The 16396-nt window shown below is 38.3% G+C and overlaps 1 protein-coding gene across 8 annotated transcripts in view; it reads left to right on the forward strand.

Annotated features, from left to right (window-relative positions):
• LOC119786222 (RNA-binding protein Musashi homolog 2) overlaps positions 1–16396 on the forward strand; it is a 387008-nt gene that overhangs the window by 113920 nt on the left and 256692 nt on the right. For all 8 annotated transcript variants that reach the window (XM_038289416.1, XM_038289417.1, XM_038289418.1 and 5 more), the window contains exon 6: positions 9167–9259. In XM_038289416.1, coding sequence (XP_038145344.1) covers positions 9167–9259 — 93 coding nt within the window. The remainder of the gene's footprint in view (positions 1–9166; positions 9260–16396) is intronic.

The following is a 16396-nucleotide window of genomic DNA, read 5'->3' on the forward strand; positions in this document are numbered from 1 at the left end:
AGGGTAACATTTTGCATTCCCTAGTATAACAGGCAATTCCTTGCATTATTAATGGATACCTTTATCTGAATTACACATAGGTCGGGATGAGATTCTCACTGTGGACCCTTCAATAAAATACCACCATATCTCTATATTAACCAGAAATGGATTACAAGAAAATCCATCTAATTGCTTTGATTTAAAATAGAAAGGCGACAATTATTCTTACAATGCCACAGTAACACTACATATAAAGATTTCCATTGAACATTTAGAGAGATGTTAACCCTAACTCTTTAATTATTGTTTGATTTATTGGCTAAAGAATAAAGTAATATAAGTAATGAGGCATATAAGTAATGCCCCTGACCTGCTTCCAGATGTTTGCTCATCCTGAAATTTTTCATGTGAAATTATTTAAATCTCTATAGCTTAAATAGCAAATTACAGCTCTGAACTAATTGTGGTTTCTGATTTACTGGTGTCCAGTCTGAGTTTTTTGCATTTGAAAGGAGGGACACTATGGGAGACTTTTGATCAAGTAACTTATAGAGATAGTGTCCAGTAGTATAACCTTGTAAAACATTTTGCATGGTCATATAACGGGCATCAGCACCATAAATTACTTTCAGTTATTTCATTAAAAGTCTCCCGTGGTGTGAATCCTTTCCAATAGAAAAACCGGATCACTGCTCGACACTCAACGGGCTCCATTTCAGACTTTACTCAGTTCAAACACCTGTAAGTCAGAAACCACAAACAGTTCAGAGCTGTAATTTGCTTAGTAATCTATAGAGATGTAAATAACCTCACTTGCAAAATTTCAGCTGGATCAAAGATCTGGAAGTGGGTCAGGGGCATTAGTTATTAAACGCCCCTCGAAGCAGATAGTTATTTTAAGAAGGGAAAGCTTCACTAAAACCTACAATAAAACACTTTGGTAGCTTCATGATTGCTTTGCTGCCATTGTTTGGCTACCTTATAATATTTGTGTTGATGTGATCAGTTTCCTTCAGTGGAATAAACTATTTCATCATTTTTTTAAATCAAAATTGTTTACTTCTTCAATGATTCAAAAGGAATATATGAAAGAAAATATATTTATTCTTAGACTGATAGCGTCAAAACCTTTTATAGGATAGTAGTTTGCTATATTCCCATTTCTAGAAAATCAATCATATTAACTTTTGGTTATCACACCGATAAATCTCAGTTGCTTATTAAAGAAGAAATGTTGTCTAAGCTGAATCAATATAAATAAAAGGGGAGATTTTTGAAATTAAAGGTTAGATTTTTCCTATAAAAATGGTTTCTCTATCGGGAACTTAAAATCAGGATTTTGTGCCTAGTTTGGATTTTATAAGCTCCTCTCTGGAGTTTAGGGAACATGTGGATAGATGAATTTAATAGAGGACTGTGGTTAAGGTCAGGGTGAGGAGTGCCTCAGAACCAGTATGGGCTTTTTCCTGCAGGTTCTATTGCCTCTTTGGGCAGGAAAGGTTATTGTTTGTTCTATGTCCCTGGTCGTCTGTATCCAGAACTAAATGATGAACAATGACATAAAAGAACTGTCTCACTGGAAGATTAGAACATGGTTCATTCTTTTTTTTGTCGACTTAGTCTGACCCAGGTTCTTGGTTCTTTGTGTCTGCTGCCCGCTTCGCCATTGGAGTCTCTCTGTCTGTACTCCTCTCTGCTTTGCACTCAGAAGTCAGAGAATTTATTGAAAATGTTACTCCGAGGCCAAAAGAGAATAGTTATTCTCTAAACCCATTTCTTTGGAGAGGATTTCAAGGCATGCCTAGATATAAGTAGCTGGAACTGGTGTTTAACTCGAGGTCTGAAAACAGGCGCTGAGTTATTCTCAGCGGAGGGAGAATAGACATGTTCCCTTCTGTTGACAGATTTTAACTTTAGGAGAACATTTCCTCACTTTAAGGACCGTTATATGTTTTTGTCATAAACAGCTTGTTTGTCAGAAACCCTGTTTTTGGACAGTTTGACAGACAGTGGAACAGAGGATTATTAGGTTTGCCAGTTTCAACAGTCTGGGTCAGATAGTAAATATCTGCCCTCGATTTGTGTCTGAGGATGTCTAAATAGAGTAATCAATAATCTATCTGGTCTGTTCGCTCTCCTTCCATGGGCAGCCTAACATCTGTAGTTTTAAAACGCTGAGGGTGGGTCTCTCCGTCATATTTGTCGCATACATTTTTTAATAAAGAGGAAATAGTCCTGATGATAAAAGTCTTTTTTTTTTTTTTTAAGTTAGAAAGAAGTGGAGGTGACTTGTTCTTGATAACTGCTGTGTTGGCATACTCTCACTCAGGCTCCTTTATGTAGGTATGTTCTCTTCTTAAAGGACTTTTAAGGGATGCTTAGATGGCAGGGAACAGAAATAGTTCCCTAACATCACAGTTTTGTTTTAGATTTTCCTTTTTCTTCTGTAATGTTCTTTGATTTTTTTTTTATTTCTGAATTACTGCATAAGAACTGAAGTTAATTAGAATTGAGTCATACATCCTGAAACCTTTGATCCCAGGAACCGGTCCGTTCCTAATCAGAATCCTTCTCCTGCACCTCCATCCCTAAGGTCCATGTTGTCCTTCTTTAACCCCTTCTACCTTTTTTCCCAGAGTACATGCATCTTTTTTTAATGCATCCCAGGATGTCTGCATAAAACAACACTTTTTAGTGAAATGCTCTTGTGCCTGTTTCTTGTCTTCTTAATCTGTTACATTTACTGATTTGTTATAAGAAAACGTCTTTTGTCTGGCAATCCAAAGTAAAAGCAAAGAAGTGTATGCGAGCGGTGTGTGTGGGAGGCTGTGTGCATATGAGCAGGCTTATGTGCTGTGAGGCTGCATGCACCTGGAAAGCACTTGACAGATGGTTACTCCGGCTCTCGCTGAACATTTCTTCCTTTTCCTTCCGTGTTAATCCTCTTTCATATCGAAAGTGTTACGGTCAGCACTTTGATCAAGGTAGGCTCCCTCAGTCATCCTGATTGTTTGCGGGGGCATCTCTTAAGTAGGTTTATTCATCCCCACCCCTCCTATTTATTTTTGTTTGATTCAAACAAGCCAGGAGAGATCACAGCTTTGACTTTTCTGCTCCTTTATATTTGTTTGTTGGTAAGATTACAGAGCAGTGTATCCTAATATCAAATGCTCGATCATATCAGTAACCTCAATCTCTAATACAGGTTTTGTATTTCAGAAAATGAGGAAAATATTATGTCAGGCTAAATGTAATTCGGAGGCAAAGTTATAAACAGTAATATATTCTTTTCTTTGTACTTGCCAAGCAGGTGCAAAGAACACAAGTTAGCCAGATAGACCATCAGCTTTGACAATTATTGTTCTGGAAGTTGTCATTTAGTCTCTCCTATCATTATTGCTTATTATACCAGCAGGCTGTAGAAGGAATACAGTGCCTGTCAAACTTTCATGGATTTTATGGGGATTTTCTTTGATAGACGAAAAGCAAAAACAAACAAGTACATAATTGTAAGCCAGAAAGAAGTGATACTTAAAAAAGAAAAAAAAAGAAAAGAAAAGGTGTAAAAAAAAAAAAATCTAAAAAAAGCCTTAAAACTGCCAGTTTGCAGTTGGCTCCAGGGGTTATGGGAAAACAGAAAACATGTGCAAACAGGGACTCTGGTCAAAACTAAAACAACATTTCACTTTTTGTCCTCCATGTAAAAGGCTATGTGTGGAAAATGCTCCCCTTACTGAAGCACCGCGGTGGTAGCATTATGCTGTTTAGGGACATTTGTTCTATTAGTGACGGAGAAACTGGTCAGAGTTCAATTCAATTCAATTCAGTTTATTTATATAGCGCCAAATTCACAACACATGTCATCTCAAGGCACTTTACAGTTCAACCAGATCATACAGTCAAATTGATACAAAGTTTTCTATCTAAGGAAAACCAGTTGATTGCATTGACTCATTGACTCAAATACAATCCCCCACACTAAGCATGCTTGTAGCGACAGTGGAGAGGAAAAACTCCCTTTTAACAGGAAGAAACCTCCAGCAGAACCAGGCTCAGTGTGAGCGGCCATCTGCCGAGGCCGACTGGGGTTCAAGGAGACAGAAGCAGAGATACAAAAAGCAGCTGTAAAAGGCGGCCCCGTCCAGGAAACACACAGCCAGGCAGACGAGCTCCAAGGCAGCTCCCATGCCAGAGGACGAAGAGAGCACATCCACTCAGTCATGGTCAGACAAACAGGACCACACTGGAAAACAGGCCGATCTCCAACATCTATTAACAAGGGTGTTGATAGAAGCAGCACAGCTGATGTTTTTTTCCAGGATGACGTCACAGCCAAACAGGAACAGACGAGGCAAAGCTACTCTGAGGAAAAGCAGAGAGAGCAGAAGGTTAGAGATTGAACTAACAGATTCTGCAGAATAGGAGAACAGAGAGAGAATGAAGCAGAATGATGAAATGGGGTCCCTATATGTCCTCCAAAAGTCTAAGCCTATAGCAGCATAACTATAGAGATAGCTCAGGATAACCTGAGCCACTCTAACTATAAGCTTTATCAAAAATGAAAGTTTTAAGCCTAGCCTTAAAAGTAGACAGGGTGTCTGCCTCACGGACTAAAACTGGTAGTTGGTTCCACAGGAGAGGAGCCTGATAACTAAAAGATCTGCCTCCCATTCTACTTTTAGAAATTCTAGGAACCACTAGTAAACCTGCAGATTGAGAGCGAAGTGCTCTGTTAGGAACATAAGGAGCAATCAGATCTCTGATATAAGATGGAGCTTGGCCATTTAAGGCTTTATATGTGAGAAGGAGGATTTTAAATTCTATTCTTGATTTAACAGGAAGCCAATGAAGAGAAGCCAGGATAGGAGAGATATGATCTCTCTTTTTCATTTTCATTAGAACTCTGGCTGCAGCATTTTGGATCAGCTGAAGGCTTTTAACTACAGTTTGTGGACTTCCTGATAGTAAAGAATTACAATAGTCCAGCCTTGAAGTAACAAATGCATGGACTAGTTTCTCAGCATCACCCCTGGACAGGATATTTCTAATTTTTGCAATGTTCCTCAGATGAAAGAAGGAAATTCTAGAAACCTCTTTGATATGGGATTTAAATGACAGGTCCTGATCAAAAATAACACCAAGATTTTTTACTTTATTATCTGAAATCAGTTTAATCCCATCCAAATGAAGTGACTGGCTAATCAGTTTCTTTTTCAGAGACTCTGGTCCAAAGACTATAACTTCTGTTTTGTCTGCATTCAGAAGCAGAAAGTTAAGAGTCATCCAGGTTTTTATGTCTTCAAGACATGCCTGTAATCTATGTAATGGGTTAGCTTCATCTGGATTTATAGACAGATATAGCTGGGTATCATCAGCATAACAGTGGAAATTAATCCCATGCTGTCTAATAATTCTACCAATTGGGAGCATGTATAAAGTAAAGAGAATTGGTCCTAGCACTGATCCCTGTGGTACTCCACAGGTAACCTTTGAGCGTGTTGAAGATCTATCATTAACATGAACAAACTGAATTCGATCAGATAGATAAGATTTAAACCAGTCTAGTGCTGTTCCTTTAATTCCAACAAAATATTCAAGTCTTTCTAAAAGAATATTATGGTCAACTGTATCAAATGCAGCACTAAGATCCAACAGGACGAGCACAGATACAAGTCCATTATCTGAGGCCATGAGAATATCATTAGTGACTTTCACCAGAGCTGTTTCAGTGCTATGATGAGCTCTAAAGCCAGACTGAAACTCTTCAAAAAGTTCATTATGGTGGAAGTGATCGCAGACTTGTTTGGCAACTACTTTCTCAAGAATTTTGGATAAGAAAGGTAGATTGGATATAGGTCTATAATTGACCAAGTCATCTGGGTCAAGAGACGGTTTCTTAAGCAGAGGTTTAATTACAGCAATCTTAAAAGCTTTAGGTACATATCCCTGTAACAGAGATAGATTAATCACATCTAAAATGGAGGAGGAGATCAAAGGGAATACCTCCTTAAATAACCTGGTTGGAACTGGATCTAACATACAAGTTGAAGGCTTAGATGAAGACAATAATTTTGCTAATTCAGAGAGTTCAACTGGATCAAAGCAGTCTAAACCCGGTTCAGATTCCATGACTACCTCAGGTACAATCGCGGATAGAGGAGTGCTTATGATCTTATTTTTAATAAGATCAATCTTATTTATAAAGAATCCCATAAAATCATTGCTGCTAAGAGCAGGTGGAATGGACGGTTCAACAGAGCTATGGCTCTGGGTGAGTTTGGCAACTGTATTAAAAAGAAATCTAGGATTATTCTTATTCTCCTCTATTAATGAGGAGAAGTATGCTGCTCTTGCTTTACAAAGGGTCCTCTTATACAGCAGTAAACCATTTTTCCAGACTAGGAAGGACTCTCGCAGGCCTGTGGAGCGATATTTTCTCTCCAGTTTCCTAGCATTTTGCTTCAAAGTACGCAGCTCTGCATTAAACCAAGGAGCAAGCTTTCTATTTTTAACGGTTTTCATTTTCAAAGGAGCTGCGTTGTCTAAGGCAATACGCATGGTTGGCATATAAAGGGAACTAAATACTAAAAAATCATAGAAGAAAACCTAGCAGACACTGAAGAATACCTGAGGGGGAGATTCGGTATTTTGCTCCTTTCCATAGTTTTTACGGCAACCTTCTGGACTTAGCTCCCAAGTCCTTAGCAAATACTCAGCAAGCAAATTCCAGCCTATTTTTTTTTTATTGGATTTAGACAGAAATCCAAAAACGATCACAACTGCTTGATTTCCAGAAGAATTTACTAAAGACGGACAAACCTTGCTGAAAGATCTGCATTTTTACCACATTTATATTATTTCTGTATATATGCATGTATATACTGTATGTGTGTATATTGCGCAATTGGATCAGTCACTGAGGTGAACCGGTCCTAAATCCGGTTTACGCCACTTCTGTTTTTTTTAATATAAGATACATATGTGATAGCTTTCAGTGTCTGCAGTCAATGCATTTAATCCCATGTTTACGTCATTCCCCTGGATCCCGACACACATCCAAGACTGTGTGGATGTGGATCGGGAGTCAATGTGTTTATAGTTTTGCTTTTTTCTCTTATTTTCTTTTATGATGTGATCATGATACCGTTGCCCTAATGCTCAGGATTTTGATACATAGAGAGAATGGCATCTGCTTTAAGTTTCCAAATTTTTTTAGAGCGTTATTTACCTGACCTAAATTGAATTTAGAGCTATTGTGCAACATAGAAAGAGCAAAAATGTTAGTTCTGTGAATCAAGCTCATTGAGATATACCCAGAAAGCGTACTTCCCCACTGGAAGTGAAATAGAAGTTAGATGGTGTTAGTCTATCCCATATAATCCCAATGCATTACAGTGAGATTTACAGTCATAACCTGTTATAATGTACAAAGGTTTAAGGAGTATGAATACTTACTTCGCTGCAAGTAAAAGGAAGCACTCTGTCTGCACTAAACTTGCATTCTGATCTCCAGCATGTTTTCAGTATCCAACTGAAACATGCTGAGTTTTAGGTCTCCACGGTGTTCAATCACTCTCTGTTCACACAAAAGCAATAACCTTAACGACATAATGGATAGTGTTATGAATGGCGCACAGACACCAAACACATCCTGAGTATCATTCCTGTGCTGATAGATTGTAATACATAGAAATTACACACACTTCTAAGTTCTCATCACTGCTCAATTAGTCCCAAATCAAATGTTGTGGTAACAGAGTCTAATTGAAATGCTAAGAATTGTGCCCCAGGAAAGAAAATCAACCCTCGTGTCGACCCGGGTTGTAGAGGTCTGATGTTTAGACAACATCGTGGCTGTTAAAACAACAAACAAACACAAAATAATTCTAATTTTACCACCAGCTCTCTGGCTATTTTTTTTTTTTTTTTTTAGAAAGGCAGCTCCCCCCCCCCCCCCCCCCCCCCCCCCCCCTAATTTTAGCCTGTGCTCTGCAGCAGATGTTTGTGCCCTTTCAGATACTGTGGGTAATAATCCTTCATATTTTTCCCGTTTGAAGCTAAATGAGCCTTTAATGCACTCTGATTCCGTCTACTTGGACTCATTAACTGTTTTTTGAAAGTCCATCAATTATTTCTGTTTTTATTAATTTCATATTTTATGAATTTCTTATTATATGAATTTCTTGTATATAAATTCTAACAGAAATCTTTATTAAAAAAAAAAAAATAGAGACATTTAATGCTGCTGGGACTTTGGTTTGAAACGGTTTGTCAAACTCAACCATAGAATTGGCCAAGACGTGAAACATTATCTATAAAACATTGCAGGCATCACACACATATATCACAGATTTTATTCAGATGGAATTAATCACAGTCCTCTATTTTTATAGGCAAAACGGTAATATTTTGGACTCTGACTGGATTTCCAATTCAAATGTGGGAGGAAATTAATATGGGAGGCCTTTTTATAAACATCATAAAAGAGTGTCAGCATAATGGGTAGGTTTTCAGTGTGTAGTGAGATCGGTGTGAGCGCGTTGTGGTCCACCTGATGGATATCAATCGTTGATGCATGAAATTATCTCTCAGGTCCGGTACAATTTTGTTGTGGTCTGGTTTTGGCCAAAAAGTTAACATTCCTGGTGAATAGCTACCATGCATAACGTCACTCTGTATAACTTTAACACAATGCCTTCATGTCTGTTTACCACTTCAGAGCATTTGGATGTGGTAGTCTAACGCCAAGCAGTGCAAATTTAGTAAGATGAAAGAAAAAAAACAGTTGTTTTAATTGGTACATATGCATAATCACAACTTTTCCGTGGGGAAACATGGCGATGGTGACGCATCAGTTTGCAGCAAAAGCTAGCTGGGTTAAATATGGACTGAACAGGGCTGAATACAAATGACTACAAATGAGTATTTGGGTTAAGCAACCAGAAACATAAAAAATAAAATAAATAAAGTGCTCTAACCTTCACTGTTCCCATACTTGCTCGATTAGCGACACTACACCACAGAAATGTCTTTGAAAACTTTACTGTTTGGATGTCTGCATTCTCCCCATCCATCATCACAAAGGTGCTGCTCGCTCAGTGTGTTTTGGCGCCTCATTAAAGGTTCTGCAATGCATCTAAAGTCCCGTCACTCATCTTCTCCTCTCACCCCTTTTTCCTTCCAGATGGTCACAAGAACAAAGAAAATATTTGTGGGTGGCTTGTCGGCCAACACGGTAGTGGAAGATGTGAAGCAGTATTTTGAACAGTTTGGGAAGGTAAGACTGCTTTTGTTTCTAACCTGCAAAAAAACTGAAATGTATTTGATTGTTAATGTCACCCAGAGGAAATATATTTTTATTGATAACTTTGGAGATCTTAAGGCCTTAAGCATATTAGTTTTTTTGGTTTTATCAACAGAAAATTGATTTATCCTTTAGCGATGCAGCAGTTATTAGCAGCTGGGAGAACACAGTTGAATGTGACGCAACCATCGTGGATGGCTTCAAATCTCTCTGAATAAATTTGGCGACAGCTCTGTGTCATTCTGCTGTTTCTTCTTCTTTGTTTGCTGATGGATAATGGGTGTCTGAATTCAGCTGTCTGCTGAGAAGCTCTGGCTGCTGCGGGTCTGACGCATGTCTGTGTGATTATTTAAGAGTATTAATTAGATATCCTTTAAATCACTCCTATATTTAAAATGATTACTGGTGTTGCTTTGATGTGCCATTGGCAAATCTTGTCAGCGCCGAAGTTTGGAGACTACACTAAAAATATCAGCAACAGCTGCATTTGTTACAGCACACTGAAAGCTTTGGGTGTACCTAGCCAAAAAGAATTGGTGTGAAAAGCAATCATTTTAGTGAAAGTCTGTGCTTTTTGTCTGCCTACCTGTATCCACAGTAGTTTTGGTTTTGTTAGAGAGAATTTATTTGGATTCAAATCCTCAGTTTGAAAAATTGCTCTTAAAGAGCATTTTTTTTTCAGTTTCACAATTAAATTCTTCCAGCTACAAATGAATGCAGGACCAGCCTATGGATTGGCAAACTAAAACTTTCTACTTTTAAAGGAGAAGCACAATACGTACAAAAAATGTCTATTTGTGAATATTAGAGGAATATTAGTATGGACCTAGGAACTAGGCTTGTCCCGATCCGATCCACGTATCGGATCGGGACGCCGATATTGGCAAAAAAAGGCGTATCGGCAAAGCATGTAAAATGCCGATCCAGACTGCCGATCCAGTTGTTAAAAAAAAATCCGGTCCGTATTTTCCATTTTCACCAATTGAAACGATCCATTCATCTATTTTGCGCCAGTGTTCCCCTGTTTTGCATCTTTATTAAAACTTACAGTAATACTTGCACCTTTAACTGTTTACGGTTTTACTGCTCACTGTGCAATTTCAGATTGCTATTCATAATTTTGTCCAGTTTGTGTTTATCTCTTAATAAACAGATAAGTTTGTTGTTACCAAGCATTGTGTTTTATTCAATCTCACCTAATTTAGCTGGCTAGATGTTATCAAGAGTACTAAAACCCTTTTCAACATGAGTCTTACAACTAAGGCTAAATACTTTAACTTAAACTTAAATACATGCTCGGATAGGCTGGTATCGGCCAGTATCGGTATCGGATCGGAAGTCCAAAAACAATATCGGTATCGGATCGGAAGTGCAAAAACCTGGATCGGGACATCTCTGCTAGGAACCTTTGGCAAGCTCTTGTTTCTGTTACAACTGCTATAAATGTGGCCACAAAGGCACCAATGCTTTTATTTATATATATATATATATATATATATATATATAGATATATATATATATATCTATATATATATATAATTTGTTTAATTATAGAAAGCTAGCTAAAGTTAGAATGTTTTTGGGCAATGATTCTTCATCAGCAGGTGCATAAATGAATTAATTAATCAGTCAATTTAAGCTTAATTTGCTAAAAAAAAAATAAATAAAAACGTAGCACTACAAAAAGGTCAAATATTATCTGGAATTCATTTGGTTTTTCCATTTTATTCAGAATTTAATTCCAAATCGAAAAAAAAAAAACTTACTTTAGCTAGTGTTTTAAACCCAATAAGCATAATAAAAAAAAATGTATTGATTTATTTTTGACCTCACAATGGAGAAATTCACTCTCTGTATTAAACCTATCCCCTTTGGAAGCAATGAGCCACTGTGTGGCACCAGGGGAGCAATCGGGGGTTAAGGGTCTTGCACAGAGACCCAGAGTGGCAGTCTGTGGGAGTGGGTTTCGAACTCATGACCTCAGGATTCCAAGCCTTATTCCCAATATACACCTAAAGTGACAATAGGATTTATTTTTGTTTTTGAAATACAACCATTAAGATAAAGGTATATACCTTTGTTTTAAAATGTCACACTGAGAGAATCCCATACCTATTCTGCTAATACAAATGTGGTCAGAAAAAGGACAAATTGTCATCATAAGGAGGCTAATAAAATGCAATAATGTTATGTTTTTGTTTTGTTTGTATTTTTTGCAGGGGGTGCTATATCTGTGTTATTTCTCTGTTTAAAGTCCAGATTCATCACCTTCTGTCATCCAGAACAATGCTTTGTATCAAATACTTTATAGCAGCCAATTTGTTTGAATGCTCTCCCAAAATAAGGCTAAAAAGACAAATTGTGACATGCAAACAGCTGAAGATGTGGCAGCAGCTCCACAACGCCTGCCAAGCCTGGTCAACAAAATACATTTTGTTTACAGAGCAAACAAGCAGTGACAACCAGCTGCCATGACCAACCCTCCCAGTAACTGTGCAAGTGTGACATCAGAATGAAAAACAGCTTAATAATGGAATGCAAGTTAAAGTTCTGACATTGTGGCATGTTTTAAGGGGGATCTGTAGCTGTTTGTTCATGTGTGCTGCTGCTGCAGCTTCTACACCCTCTCCTCTTGGTTTCCCCCCCCATTCCGATGGCATCACACATGCGCCTCGCTTTATGCAAGGACAGATGTACACAGCTCGCGCGGCTCTGCTGCTTGTGTGCAGACACAAACAGGCTTTGATACAGTGGCAGCATTTCACAGATAATTTCCCCACACTGAGCAGGGATCCATTTCCCTCATGTCATATTCCACATCAGTCAAGGTCACCTTCAGCTGATCCACTATGTGCAACATCAACACTTGACCTTGAGTTTTAGTAAGGATGGATTTTTCACAGCCGCATAATGTACCATGTCCTGAAGGAGACAAAAGAGCTCTTCTAAATTAATAGAAAGGTTTTTTTTTTTCTCCCCCTTTTGTTCAGGCACTGTACGCTGCTTGCTCCCCACCTCCTATAAATCCCTGTTATTTTCTTGACTGGAAAAGAGCAAGGTGAAGGACTTTGTTTTCTGTCCTCTTCTGCAAAAGAGAGTTCAGGACCTCGCTGCATCCTGGGTCCGTGGCTTCTAGTGACGATGGGGTTATTGCACTATAGAACTTAGCGAACAAATATTCAGCATGACTTTGCAATCAATTGACGTTAGAAAGGACTCCAAATGATTTTTCGACTTGATTGAATGACATAATTGACTTGATTATACCAAGTTTTATTCCTCCTTGAGGAATCGTCAAATGCTTAGGAGGAAACAAACAAATCAGACTGATTGAGCGAGATCTCGAGCATGTTTCATAGCCCGCTCATGCACCCTCGGATGAGTTAGCTGCACTGCTCCCGCCATTCTGGAGCACGCCGGCGATTAACTGTATTTATGTGGGCGCGCAATTAAGGCTAAGCTTATGTGCGTGTGAGTGGATTTGAGTGTCTTCTGCTAAAAGACGAGCAGAGTGGGTTTCAAGAGCTGTGAAAGACATGATACAGAGGAAAAAAAAAATTATATATATATATATATATATATATATATATATATATATATATATATATATATATAAAGAAGAGCTCTTCATGTTTAATGTGTGTCCTTTCTTTCTGACTTTCACATTCCAGGATTTATTAGATAACCTGGCTGTCAGTGCAACCTACCATTATCACCACACACACACTACACAGAGAACTAACCCACACATGGAGACACCAATTAATTGTGCTCGTCCTTCATAGAATCCTGGTGGCGGTCGGCATGTTGGGCTGTCACTCAGTCAGCCTGTGTGTTTTCCTGTTTGTTACCACTTATGCATGTCTAGGGGGGGTTGCCAACGCAGGACCTAGGTTTTGATATATCTGGGTGGGAAGTCTTTTACTGAGGCTCACAAAAATATTTTTTCACTTTGAAATTGTTTTACCCATTTATCAATTTAGGTGCAAAAACTTGAATGTATACATTTCTATCATTATTTTATTGTAGTATAATTTGCAAATGTTTCCAAACTTTGTTGAAACACTTTTTGGGGGTCTCTACAAGTATTGAATAATATGACTCTAACCGTTTTTCATTTCTAAGTGGCCAAAGCTCAATCTGAATTAATATCAATATACAGGGTTGAAGTTAACTCATGTGAATATGCTTTGATATAACCCAATCCATTACAGCTTTATTGGTGTTTCTTTCTCTGTGCTGATGAAAAGCATCCCTAGGACATTTTACGGCCACCTGATCAGGGTGGTCACTGTTGGGTTCAGGAGTAAATCCTGTCTGTTTTCTCCTAAAGTTAGACTGTTTTTCCATTAACATAATTCACCAGTTTAAGACTGGAATGCATATTTCTAGATGTGTGTTGTTTCTTTTGCATTACTTATTTGCTTTTAAGAACAATTATTAAAACACTTTGATGTTATTGACAGAAGACATGTTTACATGAAAAAAAAAAAAAAAAAAAATCAACCAATCACAAGCAGCAAATATGCCCAGATAAATAGGTTTACAGATAAGGCCTAATAATAAAAAGAAGAAATTGAACAGTTTTTTTTTTATTGAACTCCAAAAAGTATTTTAAGAGGTTTGCTTGCAGAGTAGAACATTGCTTGTTGTTAAGCATAAAGTACAAACTGCAGCCACCAAACAGGATTTCATTGTTTTCATGACTTTTAATGCTCTCTTGTCCAGAGTCCATTGCTGTGGGACTTACTTTCTACTCGCACGCATTGATCTGCAGGCTAGCTGCAGCCCTTTATTATTCGGTGCAGCGGCAAACCCACTTTAATTCTTTACCGCCACCTAGAGTGCTGAAGTGAGAAATGATGCATCTTACCCTTGGTTAAAGTAACATTACTAAAAATCGAGTCTCTGCAGTTTTAATTTTTATTTATTTAATTAAATTGCAGTAGGGATGAGTAGCGACCAAATCTATCCAACAGCACCATGTTTCAGTACCTAAATGCATTACTGTTACACAGAGGGAATAGAAGAGCAGGTGATGACAAAAACATAGAATTGCACGCAGAAGAGCATAATGATGTCAGAAGCCCCTGGTATAGTAAACATAGCAAGCATGGCTTATAGAAAGCACTATAGAGTATGGCTTCACTCTTAAAATATGATGCAGATTTCCCTGGCTGGTATATTTGTAAGTTAAAAGGAAGGGGCACTTTTAATCTTAGCAGCCAACTGGTCAAACAGTAGATTTTTCTGAAGGCTCAGCCTCAAATCTATGGCTGCAACTTCTGCATTTGCAGGAGTGTGTCGCAGGATAATCCAAAAAGCTTTTTTCTGTCTTTTTTGGCAACACATGCACCAATTTCACCAATTTATTTCACCAATTTACCATCTTCAGCAAACAGTGAGCGAGCCCCTGCCTCCTCTAAAACACAGGGAGTCAGACGCAGCAGCTGCAGCTTGTGTCTGCAGTCAAAGAGCCGAGCAACTTTCCTCTGTTTCCTCAAAGAACATGAGTCACACATGCATGAAGATTCCACTGATCCCCTGTGAATTGAAAAGAAATAAAAAATCTGCACACAAATATTACATATTTTTTTCCTTAAAACTGTTGCAGTGAAAAAGAACAACACATAACCTCGGGGCCAAGAACTCTGATGTTTTTTCATTATTTTTGAGATCTAATTTGATGGAGTAGTTGTATTTTTAATCAGTCAAATTCAGATGAGTGATTAATAAAATGTGTTTCAGTTATGTGACAAAATGAGAACACATTTATTTATAGTTTACTAGGTCTTTAACATGACATTAGCTTGGTGCTGAAATTATTACTGTTGAGAATCTACACCCATTCCCAGGTCCAGGGCTTTACCTGTTCAAATTTGAAGAGCACCCATCCATAATTGCAAATGCAATTAAAGTGTGCCCCCTATAGCTCTAATGTGACAAAATGAGAAGACATTCAGAGGGTTTATTTGCATTTCCAAGGAACTGTATCAGTCATCACAGCTTCAGCTTAAGGTACCAGCAAACTGTCTCTGACCAGGAACAAGCCTTTTCACTGTCATTATTTAGCAGGTCCCATAGACAACATTTGTCAGTTGTGTGTGTGTGTGTGTGTGCGTGCTCAGCAGCATGGGCCAATTAGCAGGATGTGGTCTACAGAGATAACCGTGGTAGGGAGGCAGTAGAGGAGAAACAGCTGGTGTGGCCACAACTGGGTCACAGGTTCTGTCTGTGACCTCGGCACCTCCCCTCCACTCTCTCCCAACTCGCTGCTCTCTGTCTCCATTCGGGGGGATGGAGGTGTGGTGCATTTGTTGTGAGGAGAGGCTGACAGCTCTCACTCTGGCTGCCACTCTCACAGCCGTCACGATTAGGACAGAGCACATAGCTGAGCCCGGCACAGCTTCTTGGTAACTGCCTGCACAGCCAGACATGTTTTTTTTTTTTCCTTTTTTTTTTTTTTTTTTTCGACTGAAGGTGTGCATCTGCACTGATTGTGAAAGTCATTTGAACAGACCTGAAGTGTGGTTTTGTTTGACTGATTCTAATGCATCTTGGATGGATCCCATTACCTGCTTAATAGTAGCCACATCCGGCCATCCATTTTTTTTTTCTCTCTCTCAGGCAGCACATGTCACTTTAGGCCTGCAAGCCAGATGAGACAATCTTATCAGTACTGCCTGGCTTCCCTTTATATTCAAGGACTCTTAACTGAGGCCCGCTGCTATTTCTGCTTGGCTATAAAGCCAAATTAATCAGGGAGCTTTTTGTCCCGCTCTTTGCTTTTGTGACTTAAGTATTATTGGCCTAAAAGCGATTTAAGAACTGTAAACGTTTTAGTTTTGGCGACCATAGTAAAGATGTAGCAGTACAGTATCCTGTCATTAGATGGACAAATTTTGAAAAATAAAACCTTTAATTTCATAATGCTTAAATCTCAAGAAAAATATTAACAATATTCTTATTTTGTTGAATTGTTTTAAAAGCTATCGCTTGGGTCAAACATCTTTAAAAAGATCTTCACAATCTTATAATTGTATTTTAATTAATTTACATTGCAGCCTTCATATTATGCCACAGCTTGTGTAACCAAGTCAAGTTTTAATT

Source organism: Cyprinodon tularosa, unplaced genomic scaffold (assembly GCF_016077235.1).
Source record: "Cyprinodon tularosa strain WSP-4 unplaced genomic scaffold, ASM1607723v1 ctg269, whole genome shotgun sequence".
Taxonomy (NCBI): domain Eukaryota; kingdom Metazoa; phylum Chordata; class Actinopteri; order Cyprinodontiformes; family Cyprinodontidae; genus Cyprinodon; species Cyprinodon tularosa.